Source organism: Oncorhynchus masou, chromosome 13, assembly GCF_036934945.1.
Source record: "Oncorhynchus masou masou isolate Uvic2021 chromosome 13, UVic_Omas_1.1, whole genome shotgun sequence".
NCBI classification, from domain to species: domain Eukaryota; kingdom Metazoa; phylum Chordata; class Actinopteri; order Salmoniformes; family Salmonidae; genus Oncorhynchus; species Oncorhynchus masou.
In genome coordinates, this window is record NC_088224.1 from 14890323 (window position 1) to 14908129 (window position 17807).

Here is a 17807-nt window from a genome sequence, read left to right on the forward strand (position 1 = left end):
CCTACAAATGAGCTCCTCAGTAAGTAAAGGTCACAATGGTAAGGAAACAGTAAAATACTGTTCATCATAGGCTACATCCCAAATGCAACCTTTTCCCTTTACAGTGCACTACTTTTGACCAGGACCCATAGAACTACATAGGCTATAGGATACCACCTGGGACCTACACACATTCTATGTTAGTGTGACTTTCCAGAATAATTTAATGTCTCTACAGGTGATAGTGTGGGGTGACTGCAGTAGTTCTGAGGCCATTGTGACCCCTGATGAACAGTCAATGTTCCTCCATATTAGATGTAGGAGACTGCCACTGCTGTCTCCTTCTGCCCCATCCTGTGCCCCGGCAACAGGTACCATACTGAGGCAGCGCTTATTTTCTGAATACCAATTGAACCACTGCTCCCTTCACCCTAGACACTGCTGTAGGCCTGCAATTGGATAGGTATTACAACATGGTTGAAATGTATACGCAGCCTATCAGAAGGCAGAGGGAAGCTTTAGCCGTTATCCTATCCAATCGTTTCAGATCAACAAGAGTTCCTAGGGGAACACATGCAGATTTCATTTACATTACATTTACAGTCATTTAGCAGTCTCTCTTATGGGGTGAATTCACCTTCTGACATCAGTGGAACAGCCACTTTACAATAGTGCATCTAAATCATTTAAGGGGGGTGAGAAGGATTGCTTTAACTATCCTAGGTACTTGAAATGGGGTTTCAGGTGTCTCCGGGTGGTGATTGACTCCGCTGTCCAGTCGTGAGGGAGTTTGTTGTGGGGGGCCAGAACAGCGAACAATTTTGACTGGGCTGAGCGGGAACTGTACTTCCTCAGTGGTAGGGAGGCTTAGCAGGCCAGAGGTGGGCAGTCTCCCCTTGTTTGGGTGTAGGGCCTGATCAGAGCCTGGAGGTACTGCGGTGCCGTTCCCCTCACAGCTCCGTAGGCAAGCACCATGGTCTTGCGGATGCGAGCTTCAACTGGAAGCCAGTGGAGAGAGCGGATACGGGGTGACGTGAGAGAACTTGGGAAGGTTGAACACCAGACGGGCTGCGGCGTTCTGGATGAGTTGTAGGGGTTTAATGGCACAGGCAGGGACCCAGCCAACAGCGAGTTAGAACACAGTAATCCAGACGGGAGATGACAAGTGCCTGGATTAGGAGCCGCTTCCTGTGTGAGGCAGGGGGCGTACTCTCGGATGTTGTAGAGCATGAACCTACAGGAACGGACCACCGCCTTGATGTTAGTTGAGAACGACAGTGTTGTCCATGTCTTAGCTGTTCTGGAGGAGGAACAATGGAGTTGTCAACCGTGATGGCGAGATCATGGAACGGGCAGTCCTTCCCTGGGAGGAAGAGCAGCTCCGTCTTGCCGAGGTTCAGCTTGAGGTGGTGAGTCATCCACACTGATTGTCTGCCAGACATGTGCCACCTGGTCATCAGAAGGGGGAAAGGAGAAGATTAATTGTGTGTCGTCTGCATAGCAATGATAGGAGAGACCATGTGAGGTTATGACAGAGCCAAGTGACTTGGTGTATAGCTAGGAGGGGGCCTAGAACAGAGCCCTGGGGGACACCAGTGGTGAGCGCAGGAAGGAGACAGATTCTCGCCACGCCACCTGGTAGGAGCGACCTACAGGTAGGACGCAATCAGCGTACCGGAGATGCCCAACATGGAGAGGAGGACTGATGGTTCACAGTGTCGAAACAACAAGGTCTAGAAGGATGAGAGCAGAGAGAGAGTTAGCTTTAGCAGTGCGGAGCGCCTCCAAGTGATACAAGAAGAGCAATCTATTCTTGAAACCTGACTGATTTGGATCAAGAAGGTCATTCAGAGAGAGCGGGAGAGCTTAGAAAAGAAAGAAGGGATACTGGTCTGTAGTTGTTGACATCGGAGGGATCGAGTGTAGGTTTTTTCAGAAGGGTGCAACTCTCGCTCTCTTGAAGACGGAAGGGACGTAGCCAGCGGTCAGGGATGAGTTGATGAGCGAGGTGAGGTAGGGGAGAAGGTCTGAAATGGTCTGGAGAAAGAGAAGGAGATAGGGTCAAGAGGGCAGGTTGTTGGGCTAGACGGCAAAGATTTCATCTGGAGAAAGAGGGGAGAAAGAGGTCAGAGCACAGGGTAGGGCAGTGTGATCAGAACCAGCGGTGTCGTTTGACACGTCTTTAGGATCGGATTTGTGACCTTCTTTTCAAAATGGAAGAAGTCATCTGCAGAGAGGGAGGAGGGGGGGAGGAGGATTCAGGAGGGAGGAGAAGGTGGCAAAGGCTTCCTAGGGTTAGAGGCAGATGCTTGGAATTTAGAGTGGAAGAAAGTGGCTTTAGCAGCAGAGACAGAGGATGAAAATGTAGAGAGGAGGGAGTGAAAGGATGCCAGGTCCGCAGGGAGGCACAGTTTTCCTCCATTTCCGCTCGGCTGCCCGGAGCACTGTTCTGTGAGCTCGCAATGAGTCGTCGAGCCACGGACAAGCGGGAGGGAGGACCGAGCCGGCCTGGAGGATAGGGGACAGAGAGAGTCAAAGGATGCAGAAAGGGAAGAGAGGAGGGTTGAGGAGGCAGAATCAGGAGATAGGTTGGAGAAGGTATGAGCAGATGGGAAGAGATGATAGGATGGAAGAGGAGAGAGTAGCGGGGAGAGAACGAAGGTTGGGATGGCGCGATACCATCCGAGTAGGGGCAGTGTGGGACAGTGTTGATGAGCTGGAAAAGGATACAGTATCGGAGACTTGGAGGGGAGTTGCAATGAGGTAGTGGAAGAACAGCATCTGTAAAGATGACAAATTGCCTGCCTTGTGAGTAGGGGGGAAGGTGAGAGGGTGAGGTCAAAAGAGGAAAGTGGAAAGAACAAGGCAGAGAGGAATGAGTCAAAGGTAGACGAGAGGAGGTTAAAGTCGCCCAGGATGTGAGAGGTGAGCCGTCCTCAGCTTATCAAGGCATCAAGCTCATTGATGAACTCTCCGAGGGAACCTGGAGGGCGATAAATAATAAGGATGTTAAGCTTGAAAGGGCTGGTAACTGTGACAGCATGGAATTCAGATAGACAGATGGGTAAGGGGAGAAAGAGAGAATGACCACTTGGGAGACATGAGGATCACGGTGTGACCAGAAGCTCTCGGGGTGTGCGAGAACACATAGAATTTCCACATGCACTTTATTTCCACATGCACTTTATTTCCACATGCACTTTATTTCCACATGCACCTTATTCGCACATGTACTTTATCTCCACTTTATTTCCACATGCACTTTATTCGCTTTATCTCCATGCACTTTATTTCCACATGCTCTTTATTTCCACATGTACTTTATTTCCACTTTATCTCCACATGTACTTTATTTCCAATGCGCTTTATCTCTAAGCTTTACATGCACTTTATCTCCACATGCGCGTGCGCTTTATCTCCACGTGCTTTATTTCCACGTGCGCTTTAATTTCCTTTATCTCCTCGCTTTATTTCCACGTGACAAAACGCTGCTTATTTTGCGCTTTACATGCGCTTTATTATCTCCACGTGCGCTTTATTTCCACGTGCGCTTTATCTCCTGAGGCTTTATCTGTGCGCTTTATCTCCACGTGCGCTTTATTTGTAGGGCGCTCCACGTGCGCTTTATCTCCACGTGCTCTTTATCTCCACGTGCAGCTTTATCTCCACATGCGCTCCACGTGCGCTTTATCCACTCTTTACTCCATATTACACATGCACTTTTTTCCCCAGCTGGCTTCTAAAGTTGATGACTTTTCTGCGTTATTTAGCCTTTTGTGTGATGTGTTGAACTATTATACATGTCTGTAAGCTGTAAGCCTGTCCATCTGACAATAAACACATGTCCATCTGGGACAATAAAGTTTGATTGATTGATGTATGTTCCTCCAGCTATCTGCTGTCGGTGGGGCTGGAGAGTGGCCAGGTCCTGCTGTATAAGTGGGAACTCAGTGAGGAGCCTGCTGGAGCATCAGACTGGACCAGATATGGAGAAACAGACTTCTCGTATCCTTTAGACACACACACACCGGTATGCATGCATGCACGCCCCACAAACACACAATCCCAAGCTTTCATCACACATTTCAGTTTCTAAAATACCCCCCCCCCCATCCCCCCTGCGCACACACCTTTTGGCACTGACTAACTACAGGCCTTTAGTCCAGCTGTCCTATAAGCACTAGGTCCATTATTCTACGCTGAAGCCTCCTCAAGATAACATATCTCAATGGATAAATACCCCAAAAGGTACTCTGACTCTTTAGGCAGGAGTTTTTATGACTCTGCCCAGAGTTTTTAGAGTACGTCCATAGTGGACCCTATTCCCTACCCTAAGGGTCCTGTAGTGCACTATATAGGGAGAAAAAAAAGTAGTGCGCTATATAGGGAATAGGGTGGCATCTGGAAGGTGGCCAGAGAAAGAACATCCTCAAGTGAGTTTGAATGGCTGTGTATTGAACGGAGGGTTATTGAAGAGGAAATTGCAATCAACAGGCTCTTTTTGTGAAGGCCCCACCGACTGAGTCATGAAGAGAAGGAAGGGAAATCTCTGGCCTGAAGGAATGTTCTAACAATGTAATGTTACCTGATCTGTGAACGTTTGGTTTATTCATGGACCACAATTAACATGAATAAGACAAACGATAACGAAGTGAGGTATCACCATGGACGTGCCAACAACAGCTGAGGACAGAGTGGCATCTGATTCGGCGCCAACAAATACATACTACTGTGTAAAACTACATTTAGCAGATTCAGCACCTTTGGAAATTTCATATGAGAACGTCTATGCCTTCATCAGGTTTTATTTTTGTGCGTTATATTTGTATGTGACACACTCAGGGAGCTAACGCAAGTCTTTAGGTCTCAGGCATATTACAATACTCATCATGGAACCGTGGTTGACCTAACCCTAGAAATATAATTCATTCTTATATAGTACCATGCGCCTAACAACCTATTTTACATAGTCTGCTTGTGGGAGACACAACACAATGATACACTGACTGTAGTACAGTATGGAGACACAACACAATGATACACTATGACTGAAGTACAGTATGGAGACACAAGACAATGATACACTATGACTGTAGTACAGTATGGAGACACAACACAATGATACACTATGACTGTAGTACAGTATGGAGACACAACACAATGATACACTATGACTGTAGTACAGTATGGAGACACAACACAGTGATACACTGACTGTAGTACAGTATGGAGACACAACACAATGATACACTGACTGTAGTACAGTATGGAGACATAACACAATGATACACTGACTGTAGTACAGTATGGAGACACAACACAATGATACACTGACTGTAGTACAGTATGGAGACACAAGACAATGATACACTATGACTGTAGTACAGTATGGAGACACAACACAATGATACACTATGACTGTAGTACAGTATGGAGACACAACACAATGATACACTGACTGTAGTACAGTATGGAGACACAACACAACGATACACTATGACTGTAGTACAGTATGGAGACACAACACAGTGATACACTACGACAAGTCCAGTATGGAGACACAACACAGTGATACACTACGACAAGTACAGTATGGAGACACAACACAATGATACACTACGACAAGTACAGTATGGAGACACAACACAATGATACACTATGACTGTAGTACAGTATGGAGACACAACACAATGATACACTATGACTGTAGTACAGTATGGAGACACAACACTGTGATATTGACTATAGTACAGTAGGGAGACACAACACAATGATACACTGACTAGTACAGTATGGAGACACAACACAGTGATACACTACGACAAGTACAGTATGGAGACACAACACAGTGATACACTATGACTGTAGTACAGTATGGAGACACAACACAATGATACACTATGACTGTAGTACAGTATGGAGACACAACACAATGATACACTGACTAGTACAGTATGGAGACACAACACAGTGATACACTACGACAAGTACAGTATGGAGACACAACACAATGATACACTGACTGTAGTACAGTATGGAGACACAACACAATGATACACTGACTGTAGTACAGTATGGAGACAAAACACTGTGATACACTATGACTGTAGTACAGTATGGAGACACAACACAATGATACACATGACTGTAGTACAGTATGGAGACACAACACAACGATACACTATGACTGTAGTACAGTATGGAGACACAACACAATGATACTATGACTGTAGTACAGTATGGAGACACAACACAGTGATACACTATGACTGTAGTACAGTATGGAGACACAACACAGTGATACACTGACTGTAGTACAGTATGGAGACACAACACAATGATACACTGACTGTAGTACAGTATGGAGACACAACACAGTGATACACTACGACAAGTCCAGTATGGAGACACAACACAGTGATACACTACGACAAGTACAGTATGGAGACACAACTCAATGATACACTACGACAAGTACAGTATGGAGACACAACACAATGATACACTGACTGTAGTACAGTATGGAGACACAACACAGTGATACACTATGACAAGTACAGTATGGAGACACAACACAATGATACACTATGACTGTAGTACAGTATGGAGACACAACACAATGATACACTATGACTGTAGTACAGTATGGAGACACAACACAATGATACACTATGACTGTAGTACAGTATGGAGACACAACACAATGATACACTGACTAGTACAGTATGGAGACACAACACAGTGATACACTACGACAAGTACAGTATGGAGACTCAACACAGTGATACACTGACTGTAGTACAGTATGGAGACAAAACACTGTGATATTGACTATAGTACAGTAGGGAGACACAACACAGTGATACACTATGACAAGTACAGTATGGAGACACAACACAATGATACACTATGACTGTAGTACAGTATGGAGACACAAGACAATGATACACTATGACTGTAGTACAGTATGGAGACATAACACAATGATACACTGACTGTAGTACAGTATGGAGACACAACACAATGATACACTATGACTGAAGTACAGTATGGAGACACAACACAATGATACTATGACTGTAGTACAGTATGGAGACACAACACAACGATACACTATGACTGTAGTACAGTATGGAGACACAACACAGTGATACACTACGACAAGTACAGTATGGAGACACAACACAATGATACACTATGACTGTAGTACAGTATGGAGACACAACACAACGATACACTATGACTGTAGTACAGTATGGAGACACAACACAGTGATACTCAATGACTGAAGTACAGTATGGAGACACAACACAATGATACACTATGACTGTAGTACAGTATGGAGACACAACACAATGATACACTATGACTGTAGTACAGTATGGAGACACAACACAATGATACACTGACTAGTACAGTATGGAGACACAACACAGTGATACACTACGACAAGTACAGTATGGAGACACAACACAGTGATACACTGACTGTAGTACAGTATGGAGACAAAACACTGTGATATTGACTATAGTACAGTAGGGAGACACAACACAGTGATACACTATGACAAGTACAGTATGGAGACACAACACAATGATACACTATGACTGTAGTACAGTATGGAGACACAACACAATGATACACTATGACTGTAGTACAGTATGGAGACACAACACAATGATACACTGACTGTAGTACAGTATGGAGACACAACACAATGATACACTATGACTGTAGTACAGTATGGAGACACAACACAATGATACACTATGACTGTAGTACAGTATGGAGACACAACACAATGATACACTGACTGTAGTACAGTATGGAGACACAACACAATGATAACTGACTGTACAGTATGGAGACACAACACAGTGATACACTACGACAAGTACAGTATGATGACACAACACAATGATACACTGACTGTAGTACAGTATGTAGACACAACACAATGACTGACTGTAGTACAGTATGGAGACACAATACAATGATACTGACTAGTACAGTATGGAGACACAACACAATGATACACTGACTATGTATGGAGACACAACACAATGTAATACAGTATGGAGACACAACACAATGATACACTGACTGTAGTACAGTATGAGACACAACACAATGATTATTCAGTATGGAGACACAACACAATGATACACTGACTGAAGTATGGAGACACAACACAGTGATACACTATGACAAGTACAGTATGGAGACACAACACAGTGATACACTGACTGTAGTACAGTATGGAGACACAAACAATGATACACTGACTAGTGTATGGGACACAGATACACTGACTGTAGTACAGTATGGAGACACAACACAATGATACACTGACTGTAGTACAGTATGGAGACACAACACAATGATACACTGACTGTAGTACAGTACGGAGACACAACACAATGATACACTATGACTGTAGTACAGTATGGAGACACAACACAATGATACACTATGACTGTAGTACAGTATGGAGACACAACACAATGATACACTGACTGTAGTACAGTATGGAGACACAACACAATGATACACTGACTAGTACAGTATGGAGACACAACACAGTGATACACTATGACTACAGTAGATGACACAACACAATGTACACTTTATTTATGTAGACACAACACAATGATACTGACTGTAGTACAGTATGACACAATGATACTGACTAGTACAGTATGGAGACACAACACAATGATACACTGACTAGTACAGTATGGAGACACAACACAATGATACACTGACTAGTAGTATGGAGACACAACACAATGATACTGACTGTAGTACAGTATGGAGACACAACACAATGATACACTGACTAGTACAGTATGGAGACACAACACAATGATACACTGACTAGTACAGTATGGAGACACAACACAGTGATACACTATGACAAGTACAGTATGGAGACACAACACAGTGATACACTGACTGTAGTACAGTATGGAGACACAACACAATGATACACTGACTAGTACAGTATGGAACAACCTATTTTACATACTGTAGTACAGTATGGAGACACAACACAATGATACACTGACTGTAGTACAGTATGGAGACACAACACAATGATACACTGACTGTAGTACAGTATGGAGACACAACACAATGATACACTGACAAGTACAGTATGGAGACACAACACAGTGATACACTATGACTGTAGTACAGTATGGAGACACAACACAATGATACTATGACTGTAGTACAGTATGGAGACACAACACAGTGATACACTGACAAGTACAGTATGGAGACACAACAACAATGATACACTGACTGTAGTACAGTATGGAGACACAACACAATGATACACTATGACTGTAGTACAGTATGGAGACACAACACAATGATACACTGACTGTAGTACAGTATGGAGACACAACACAATGATACACTGACTGTAGTACAGTATGGAGACACAACACAATGATACACTGACTGTAGTACAGTATGGAGACACAACACAGTGATACACTACGACAAGTACAGTATGATGACACAACACAGTGATACACTGACTGTAGTACAGTATGGAGACACAACACAGTGATACACTACGACAAGTACAGTATGGAGACACAACACAATGATACACTATGACAAGTACAGTATGGAGACACAACACAATGATACACTGACTGTAGTACAGTATGGAGACACAACACAGTGATACACTATGACAAGTACAGTATGGAGACACAACACAATGATACACTATGACTGTAGTACAGTATGGAGACACAACACAATGATACACTATGACTGTAGTACAGTATGGAGACACAACACAATGATACACTATGACTGTAGTATACAGTATGGAGACACAACACAATGATACACTGACTAGTACAGTATGGAGACACAACACTGATACACTGACTGTAGTACAGTATGGAGACACAACACTGATACACTGACTGTAGTACAGTATGGAGACAAAACACTGTGATATTGACTATAGTACAGTAGGGAGACACAACACAGTGATACACTATGACAAGTACAGTATGGAGACACAACACAATGATACACTATGACTGTAGTACAGTATGGAGACACAACACAATGATACACTGACTGTAGTACAGTATGGAGACACAACACAACGATACACTATGACTGTAGTACAGTATGGAGACACAACACAATGATACTATGACTGTAGTACAGTATGGAGACACAACACAGTGATACACTACGACAAGTACAGTATGGAGACACAACTCAATGATACACTGACTGTAGTACAGTATGGAGACACAACACAATGATACTATGACTGTAGTACAGTATGGAGACACAACACAATGATACTATGACTGTAGTACAGTATGGAGACACAACACAGTGATACACTACGACAAGTACAGTATGGAGACACAACACAGTGATACACTACGACAAGTACAGTATGGAGACACAACTCAATGATACACTACGACAAGTACAGTATGGAGACACAACACAATGATACACTGACTGTAGTACAGTATGGAGACACAACACAGTGATACACTATGACAAGTACAGTATGGAGACACAACACAATGATACACTATGACTGTAGTACAGTATGGAGACACAACACAATGATACACTGACTAGTACAGTATGGAGACACAACACAGTGATACACTACGACAAGTACAGTATAAAGACACAACACAGTGATACACTGACTGTAGTACAGTATGGAGACAAAACACTGTGATATTGACTATAGTACAGTAGGGAGACACAACACAGTGATACACTATGACAAGTACAGTATGGAGACACAACACAATGATACACTATGACTGTAGTACAGTATGGAGACACAACACAATGATACACTATGACTGTAGTACAGTATGGAGACACAACACAATGATACACTGACTGTAGTACAGTATGGAGACACAACACAATGATACACTATGACTGTAGTACAGTATGGAGACACAACACAATGATACACTGACTGTAGTACAGTATGGAGACACAACACAATGATACACTATGACTGTATACAGGAGACACAACACAATGATACACTGACTGTAGTACAGTATGGAGACACAACACAATGATACACTATGACTGTAATACAGTATGGAGACACAACACAATGATACACTGACTGTAGTACAGTATGGAGACACAACACAATGATACACTATGACTGTAGTACAGTATGGAGACACAACACAATGATACACTGACTGTAGTACAGTATGGAGACACAACACAATGATACACTATGACTGTAGTACAGTATGGAGACACAACACAATGATACACTGACTGTAGTACAGTATGGAGACACAACACAATGATACACTATGACTGTAGTACAGTATGGAGACACAACACAGTGATACACTATGACTGTAGTACAGTATGGAGACACAACACAATGATACACTGACTGTAGTACAGTATGGAGACACAACACAATGATACACTGACTAGTACAGTATGGAGACACAACACAGTGATACACTACGACAAGTACAGTATGAGACACAACACAATGATACTGACTGTAGTACAGTATGGAGACACAATACAATGATACTGACTAGTACAGTATGGAGACACAACACAATGATACACTGACTAGTACAGTATGGAGACACAACACAATGATACACTGACTAGTACAGTATGGAGACACAACACAATGATACACTGACTGTAGTACAGTATGGAGACACAACACAATGATACACTGATGAGTATGGAGACTGACAGTGTACAGTATGGAGACACAACACAGTGATACACTGATAGTACACATGGAGTACAATGATACACTATGACAAGTACAGTATGGAGACACAACACAGTGATACACTGACTGTAGTACAGTATGGAGACACAACACAATGATACACTGACTAGTACAGTATGGAGACACAACGATACACTGACTGTAGTACAGTATGGAGACACAACACAATGATACACTGACTAGTACAGTAGGGAGACACAACACAGTGATACACTATGACAAGTACAGTATGGAGACAAAACACTGTGATATTGACTATAGTACAGTATGGAGACACAACACAGTGATACACTGACTGTAGTACAGTATGGAGACACAACACAATGATACACTATGACTGTAGTACAGTATGGAGACACAACACAATGATACACTGACTGTAGTACAGTATGGAGACACAACACAATGATACACTGACTGTAGTACAGTATGGAGACACAACACAGTGATACACTATGACAAGTACAGTATGGAGACACAACACAATGATACACTGACTAGTACAGTATGGAGACACAACACAGTGATACACTACGACAAGTACAGTATGGAGACACAACACAATGATACACTGACTGTAGTACAGTATGGAGTATGGAGACACAACACAATGATACACTGACTAGTACAGTATGGAGACACAACACAATGATACACTGACTAGTACAGTATGGAGACACAACACAATGATACACTACTGACAAGTACAGTATGGAGACACAACACAATGATACACTGACAAGTACAGTATGGAGACACAACACAATGATACACTGACTAGTACAGTATGGAGACACAACACATGATACACTGATACACTGGAGACACAACACATGATACACTATGACAAGTACAGTATGGAGACACAACACAATGATACACTGACTGTAGTACAGTATGGAGACACAACACAATGATACACTGACTGTAGTACAGTATGGAGACACAACACAATGATACACACTAGTGATGGAGACACAACACAATGTACAGTATGGAGACACAACACAATGATACACTGACTGTAGTACAGTATGGAGACACAACACAATGATACACTGACTAGTACAGTATGGAGACACAACACAGTGATACACTATGACAAGTACAGTATGGAGACACAACACAATGATACACTGACTGTAGTACAGTATGGAGACACAACACAGTGATACACTCTGACAAGTACAGTATGGAGACACAACACAATGATACACTATGACTGTAGTACAGTATGGAGACACAACACAATGATACACTGACTAGTACAGTATGGAGACACAACACAGTGATACACTATGACAAGTACAGTATGGAGACACAACTCAATGATACACTACGACAAGTACAGTATGGAGACACAACACAGTGATACACTGACTGTAGTACAGTATGGAGACACAACACAATGATACACTATGACTGAAGTACAGTATGGAGACACAACACAATGATACTATGACTGTAGTACAATATGGAGACACAACACAACGATACACTACGACAAGTCCAGTATGGAGACACAACACAGTGATACACTGACTGTAGTACAGTATGGAGACACAACACAATGATACACTATGACTGTAGTACAGTATGGAGACACAACACAATGATACTATGACTGTAGTACAGTATGGAGACACAACACAGTGATACACTACGACAAGTCCAGTATGGAGACACAACACAGTGATACACTACGACAAGTACAGTATGGAGACACAACTCAATGATACACTACGACAAGTACAGTATGGAGACACAACACAATGATACACTGACTGTAGTACAGTATGGAGACACAACACAGTGATACACTATGACAAGTACAGTATGGAGACACAACACAGTGATACACTATGACAAGTACAGTATGGAGACACAACACAATGATACACTGACTAGTACAGTATGGAGACACAACACAGTGATACACTACGACAAGTACAGTATGGAGACACAACACAGTGATACACTGACTGTAGTACAGTATGGAGACACAACACTGTGATATTGACTATAGTACAGTAGGGAGACACAACACAGTGATACACTATGACAAGTACAGTATGGAGACACAACACAATGATACACTGACTGTAGTACAGTATGGAGACACAACACAATGATACACTGACTGTAGTACAGTATGGAGACACAACACAATGATACACTATGACTGTAGTACAGTATGGAGACACAACACAATGATACACTGACTGTAGTACAGTATGGAGACACAACACAATGATACACTGACTGTAGTACAGTATGGAGACACAACACAATGATACACTATGACTGTAGTACAGTATGGAGACACAACACAATGATACACTGACTGTAGTACAGTATGGAGACACAACACAACGATACACTATGACTGTAGTACAGTATGGAGACACAACACAATGATACTATGACTGTAGTACAGTATGGAGACACAACACAGTGATACACTACGACAAGTACAGTATGGAGACACAACACAGTGATACACTACGACAAGTACAGTATGGAGACACAACACAGTGATACACTACGACAAGTACAGTATGGAGACACAACTCAATGATACACTGACTGTAGTACAGTATGGAGACACAACACAATGATACACTATGACTGAAGTACAGTATGGAGACACAACACAATGATACTATGACTGTAGTACAATATGGAGACACAACACAACGATACACTATGACTGTAGTACAGTATGGAGACACAACACAATGATACTATGACTGTAGTACAGTATGGAGACACAACACAGTGATACACTACGACAAGTCCAGTATGGAGACACAACACAGTGATACACTACGACAAGTACAGTATGGAGACACAACTCAATGATACACTACGACAAGTACAGTATGGAGACACAACACAATGATACACTATGACTGTAGTACAGTATGGAGACACAACACAATGATACACTATGACTGTAGTACAGTATGGAGACACAACACAATGATACACTGACTAGTACAGTATGGAGACACAACACAGTGATACACTACGACAAGTACAGTATGGAGACACAACACAGTGATACACTGACTGTAGTACAGTATGGAGACAAAACACTGTGATATTGACTATAGTACAGTAGGGAGACACAACACAGTGATACACTATGACAAGTACAGTATGGAGACACAACACAATGATACACTATGACTGTAGTACAGTATGGAGACACAACACAATGATACACTATGACTGTAGTACAGTATGGAGACACAACACAATGATACACTGACTAGTACAGTATGGAGACACAACACAATGATACACTATGACTGTAGTACAGTATGGAGACACAACACAATGATACACTATGACTGTAGTACAGTATGGAGACACAACACAATGATACACTGACTGTAGTACAGTATGGAGACACAACACTGATACACTGACTAGTACAGTATGGAGACACAACACAGTGATACACTACGACAAGTACAGTATGGAGACACAACACAATGATACACTGACTGTAGTACAGTATGGAGACACAACACAATGATACACTGACTGTAGTACAGTATGGAGACACAACACAATGATACACTGACTGTAGTACAGTATGGAGACACAACACTGATACACTGACTGTAGTACAGTATGGAGACACAACACAATGATACACTGACTAGTACAGTATGGAGACACAACACAGTGATACACTATGACAAGTACAGTATGATGACACAACACAATGATACACTGACTGTAGTACAGTATGTAGACACAATACACTGATACTGACTAGTACAGTATGGAGACACAACACAATGATACACTGACTAGTACAGTATGGAGACACAACACAATGATACACTGACTAGTACAGTATGGAGACACAACACAATGATACACTGACTGTAGTACGGTATAGAGACACAACACAATGATACACTGACTGTAGTACAGTATGGAGACACAACACAATGATACACTGACTATAGTACAGTATGGAGACACAACACAATGATACACTGACTGTAGTACAGTATGGAGACACAACTCAATGATACACTATGACTGAAGTACAGTATGGAGACACAACACAGTGATACTATGACTGAAGTACAGTATGGAGACACAACACAATGATACACTGACTGTAGTACGGTATAGAGACACAACACAATGATACACTGACTGTAGTACAGTATGGAGACACAACACAATGATACACTGACTATAGTACAGTATGGAGACATAACACAATCATACACTATGATTGTAGTACAGTATGGAGACACAACACAATCATACACTATGATTGTAGTACAGTATTTCACCACTCTGTTGTTTCCTTGACAACTCTTCCCCCCTCCAGTCAGAGTCACTCGCTGACGGTGAAGAGGCTGCGCTGGAGGCCGAGGGTGGGCCGAGCCGGCCAGGGGGGTGAGGAGGAAGGCGAGGGCAGCATCACAGCAGCAGGCAGCTCCTGGGTACAGCTAGCCAGTGCAGGGGCAGACCACTCTGTCAAAATCTTCAACATCAACAGACTGGCTGTGTAGCTAGCGTTGGGCCGGAGACACTGACATCATCACATCGTGGTGTCCTGACACTGCTGACTGAGACTACAGGGCTGTCTGGAGACCAGTGGATCAGACCTTGGGCTGGCTGTTCACTGGGTCATTCCATTCACCCTGTGTGACAACCAGCCAGCTAGCTCAGACAAGATAGTCACACGGCCAGGTCTGGTGATCTGGGGTCCAGGCTGCTTTCAGGATGCCCCGAGCCCAGGACTTCTCTCTCTCTCGATGCAGCCCTGGTCTTTATCTTCCGTATTTATGCTCTTATTAAGGTCTGAGACGAGGGATATTAGGCTCACCGTTTCAACATACTTTTATGTTAATGTATTCATTTGTTAGGGTTCAGTAACTGTCAAGTCATGTTTGAAAGTCCCCTGGTTTCTTGATTACCATATCTTCTTTCTTTGTGGTGTATTGCGGTCTCTTCATGTTCTGATGGCTTGAAATGTCCTTGGAAAAAAAGGACGCAGTACTGCTGATACTTTTAATGTAAAATAAGATACATTTCTGAATAAAGCTCTTTTTGTATACATAGATTGATTCCTGTGAGTTAGTACCAAAACCAGTTGACCCCAATGGCAATGATGACTGCATGACTTTGGCATTTTCCATCCCACTGTAGCAAAAATGTAATAGCATACATCCAGCCTTGATTGGGAGTCCAATAGGGTGGCGCAGAGTCATCCGGGTTTGGCCAGGGTAGGTCGTCATTGTAAATAAGAAGTTGTTCTTAACTGACTTGCCTAAACAATATACAGTGCCTTGCGAAAGTATTCGGCCCCCTTGAACTTTGCGACCTTTTGCCACATTTCAGGCTTCAAACATAAAGATATAAAACTGTATTTTTTTGTGAAGAATCAACAACAAGTGGGACACAATCATGAAGTGGAACGACATTTATTGGATATTTCAAACTTTTTTAACAAATCAAAAACTGAAAAATTGAGCGTGCAAAATTATTCAGCCCCTTTACTTTCAGTGCAGCAAACTCTCTCCAGAAGTTCAGTGAGGATCTCTGAATGATCCAATGTTGACCTAAATGACTAATGATGATAAATACAATCCACCTGTGTGTAATCAAGTCTCCGTATAAATGCACCTGCACTGTGATAGTCTCAGAGGTCCATTAAAAGCGCAGAGAGCATCATGAAGAACAAGGAACACACCAGGCAGGTCAGAGATACTGTTGTGAAGAAGTTTAAAGCCGGATTTGGATACAGAAAGATTTCCCAAGCTTTAAACATCCCAAGGAGCACTGTGCAAGCGATAATATTGAAATGGAAGGCGTATCAGACCACTGCAAATCTACCAAGACCTGGCCGTCCCTCTAAACTTTCAGCTCATACAAGGAGAAGACTGATCAGAGATGCAGCCAAGAGGCCCATGATCACTCTGGATGAACTGCAGAGATCTACAGCTGAGGTGGGAGACTCTGTCCATAGGACAACAATCAG

At 42.5% G+C, this 17807-nt stretch overlaps 1 protein-coding gene across 1 annotated transcript in view; it reads left to right on the forward strand.

Moving 5' to 3' along the window:
• LOC135553269 (elongator complex protein 2-like) overlaps positions 1 to 16887 on the forward strand; it is a 65838-nt gene extending 48951 nt beyond the window's left edge. Inside the window, 5 exon segments of the mRNA XM_064985442.1 lie at positions 218 to 270; positions 272 to 304; positions 306 to 350; positions 3871 to 3984; positions 16152 to 16887. Coding sequence (XP_064841514.1) covers positions 218 to 270; positions 272 to 304; positions 306 to 350; positions 3871 to 3984; positions 16152 to 16335 — 429 coding nt within the window. The 3' untranslated portion in view covers positions 16336 to 16887.
• The last annotated feature ends 920 nt before the right edge of the window (positions 16888 to 17807 follow it).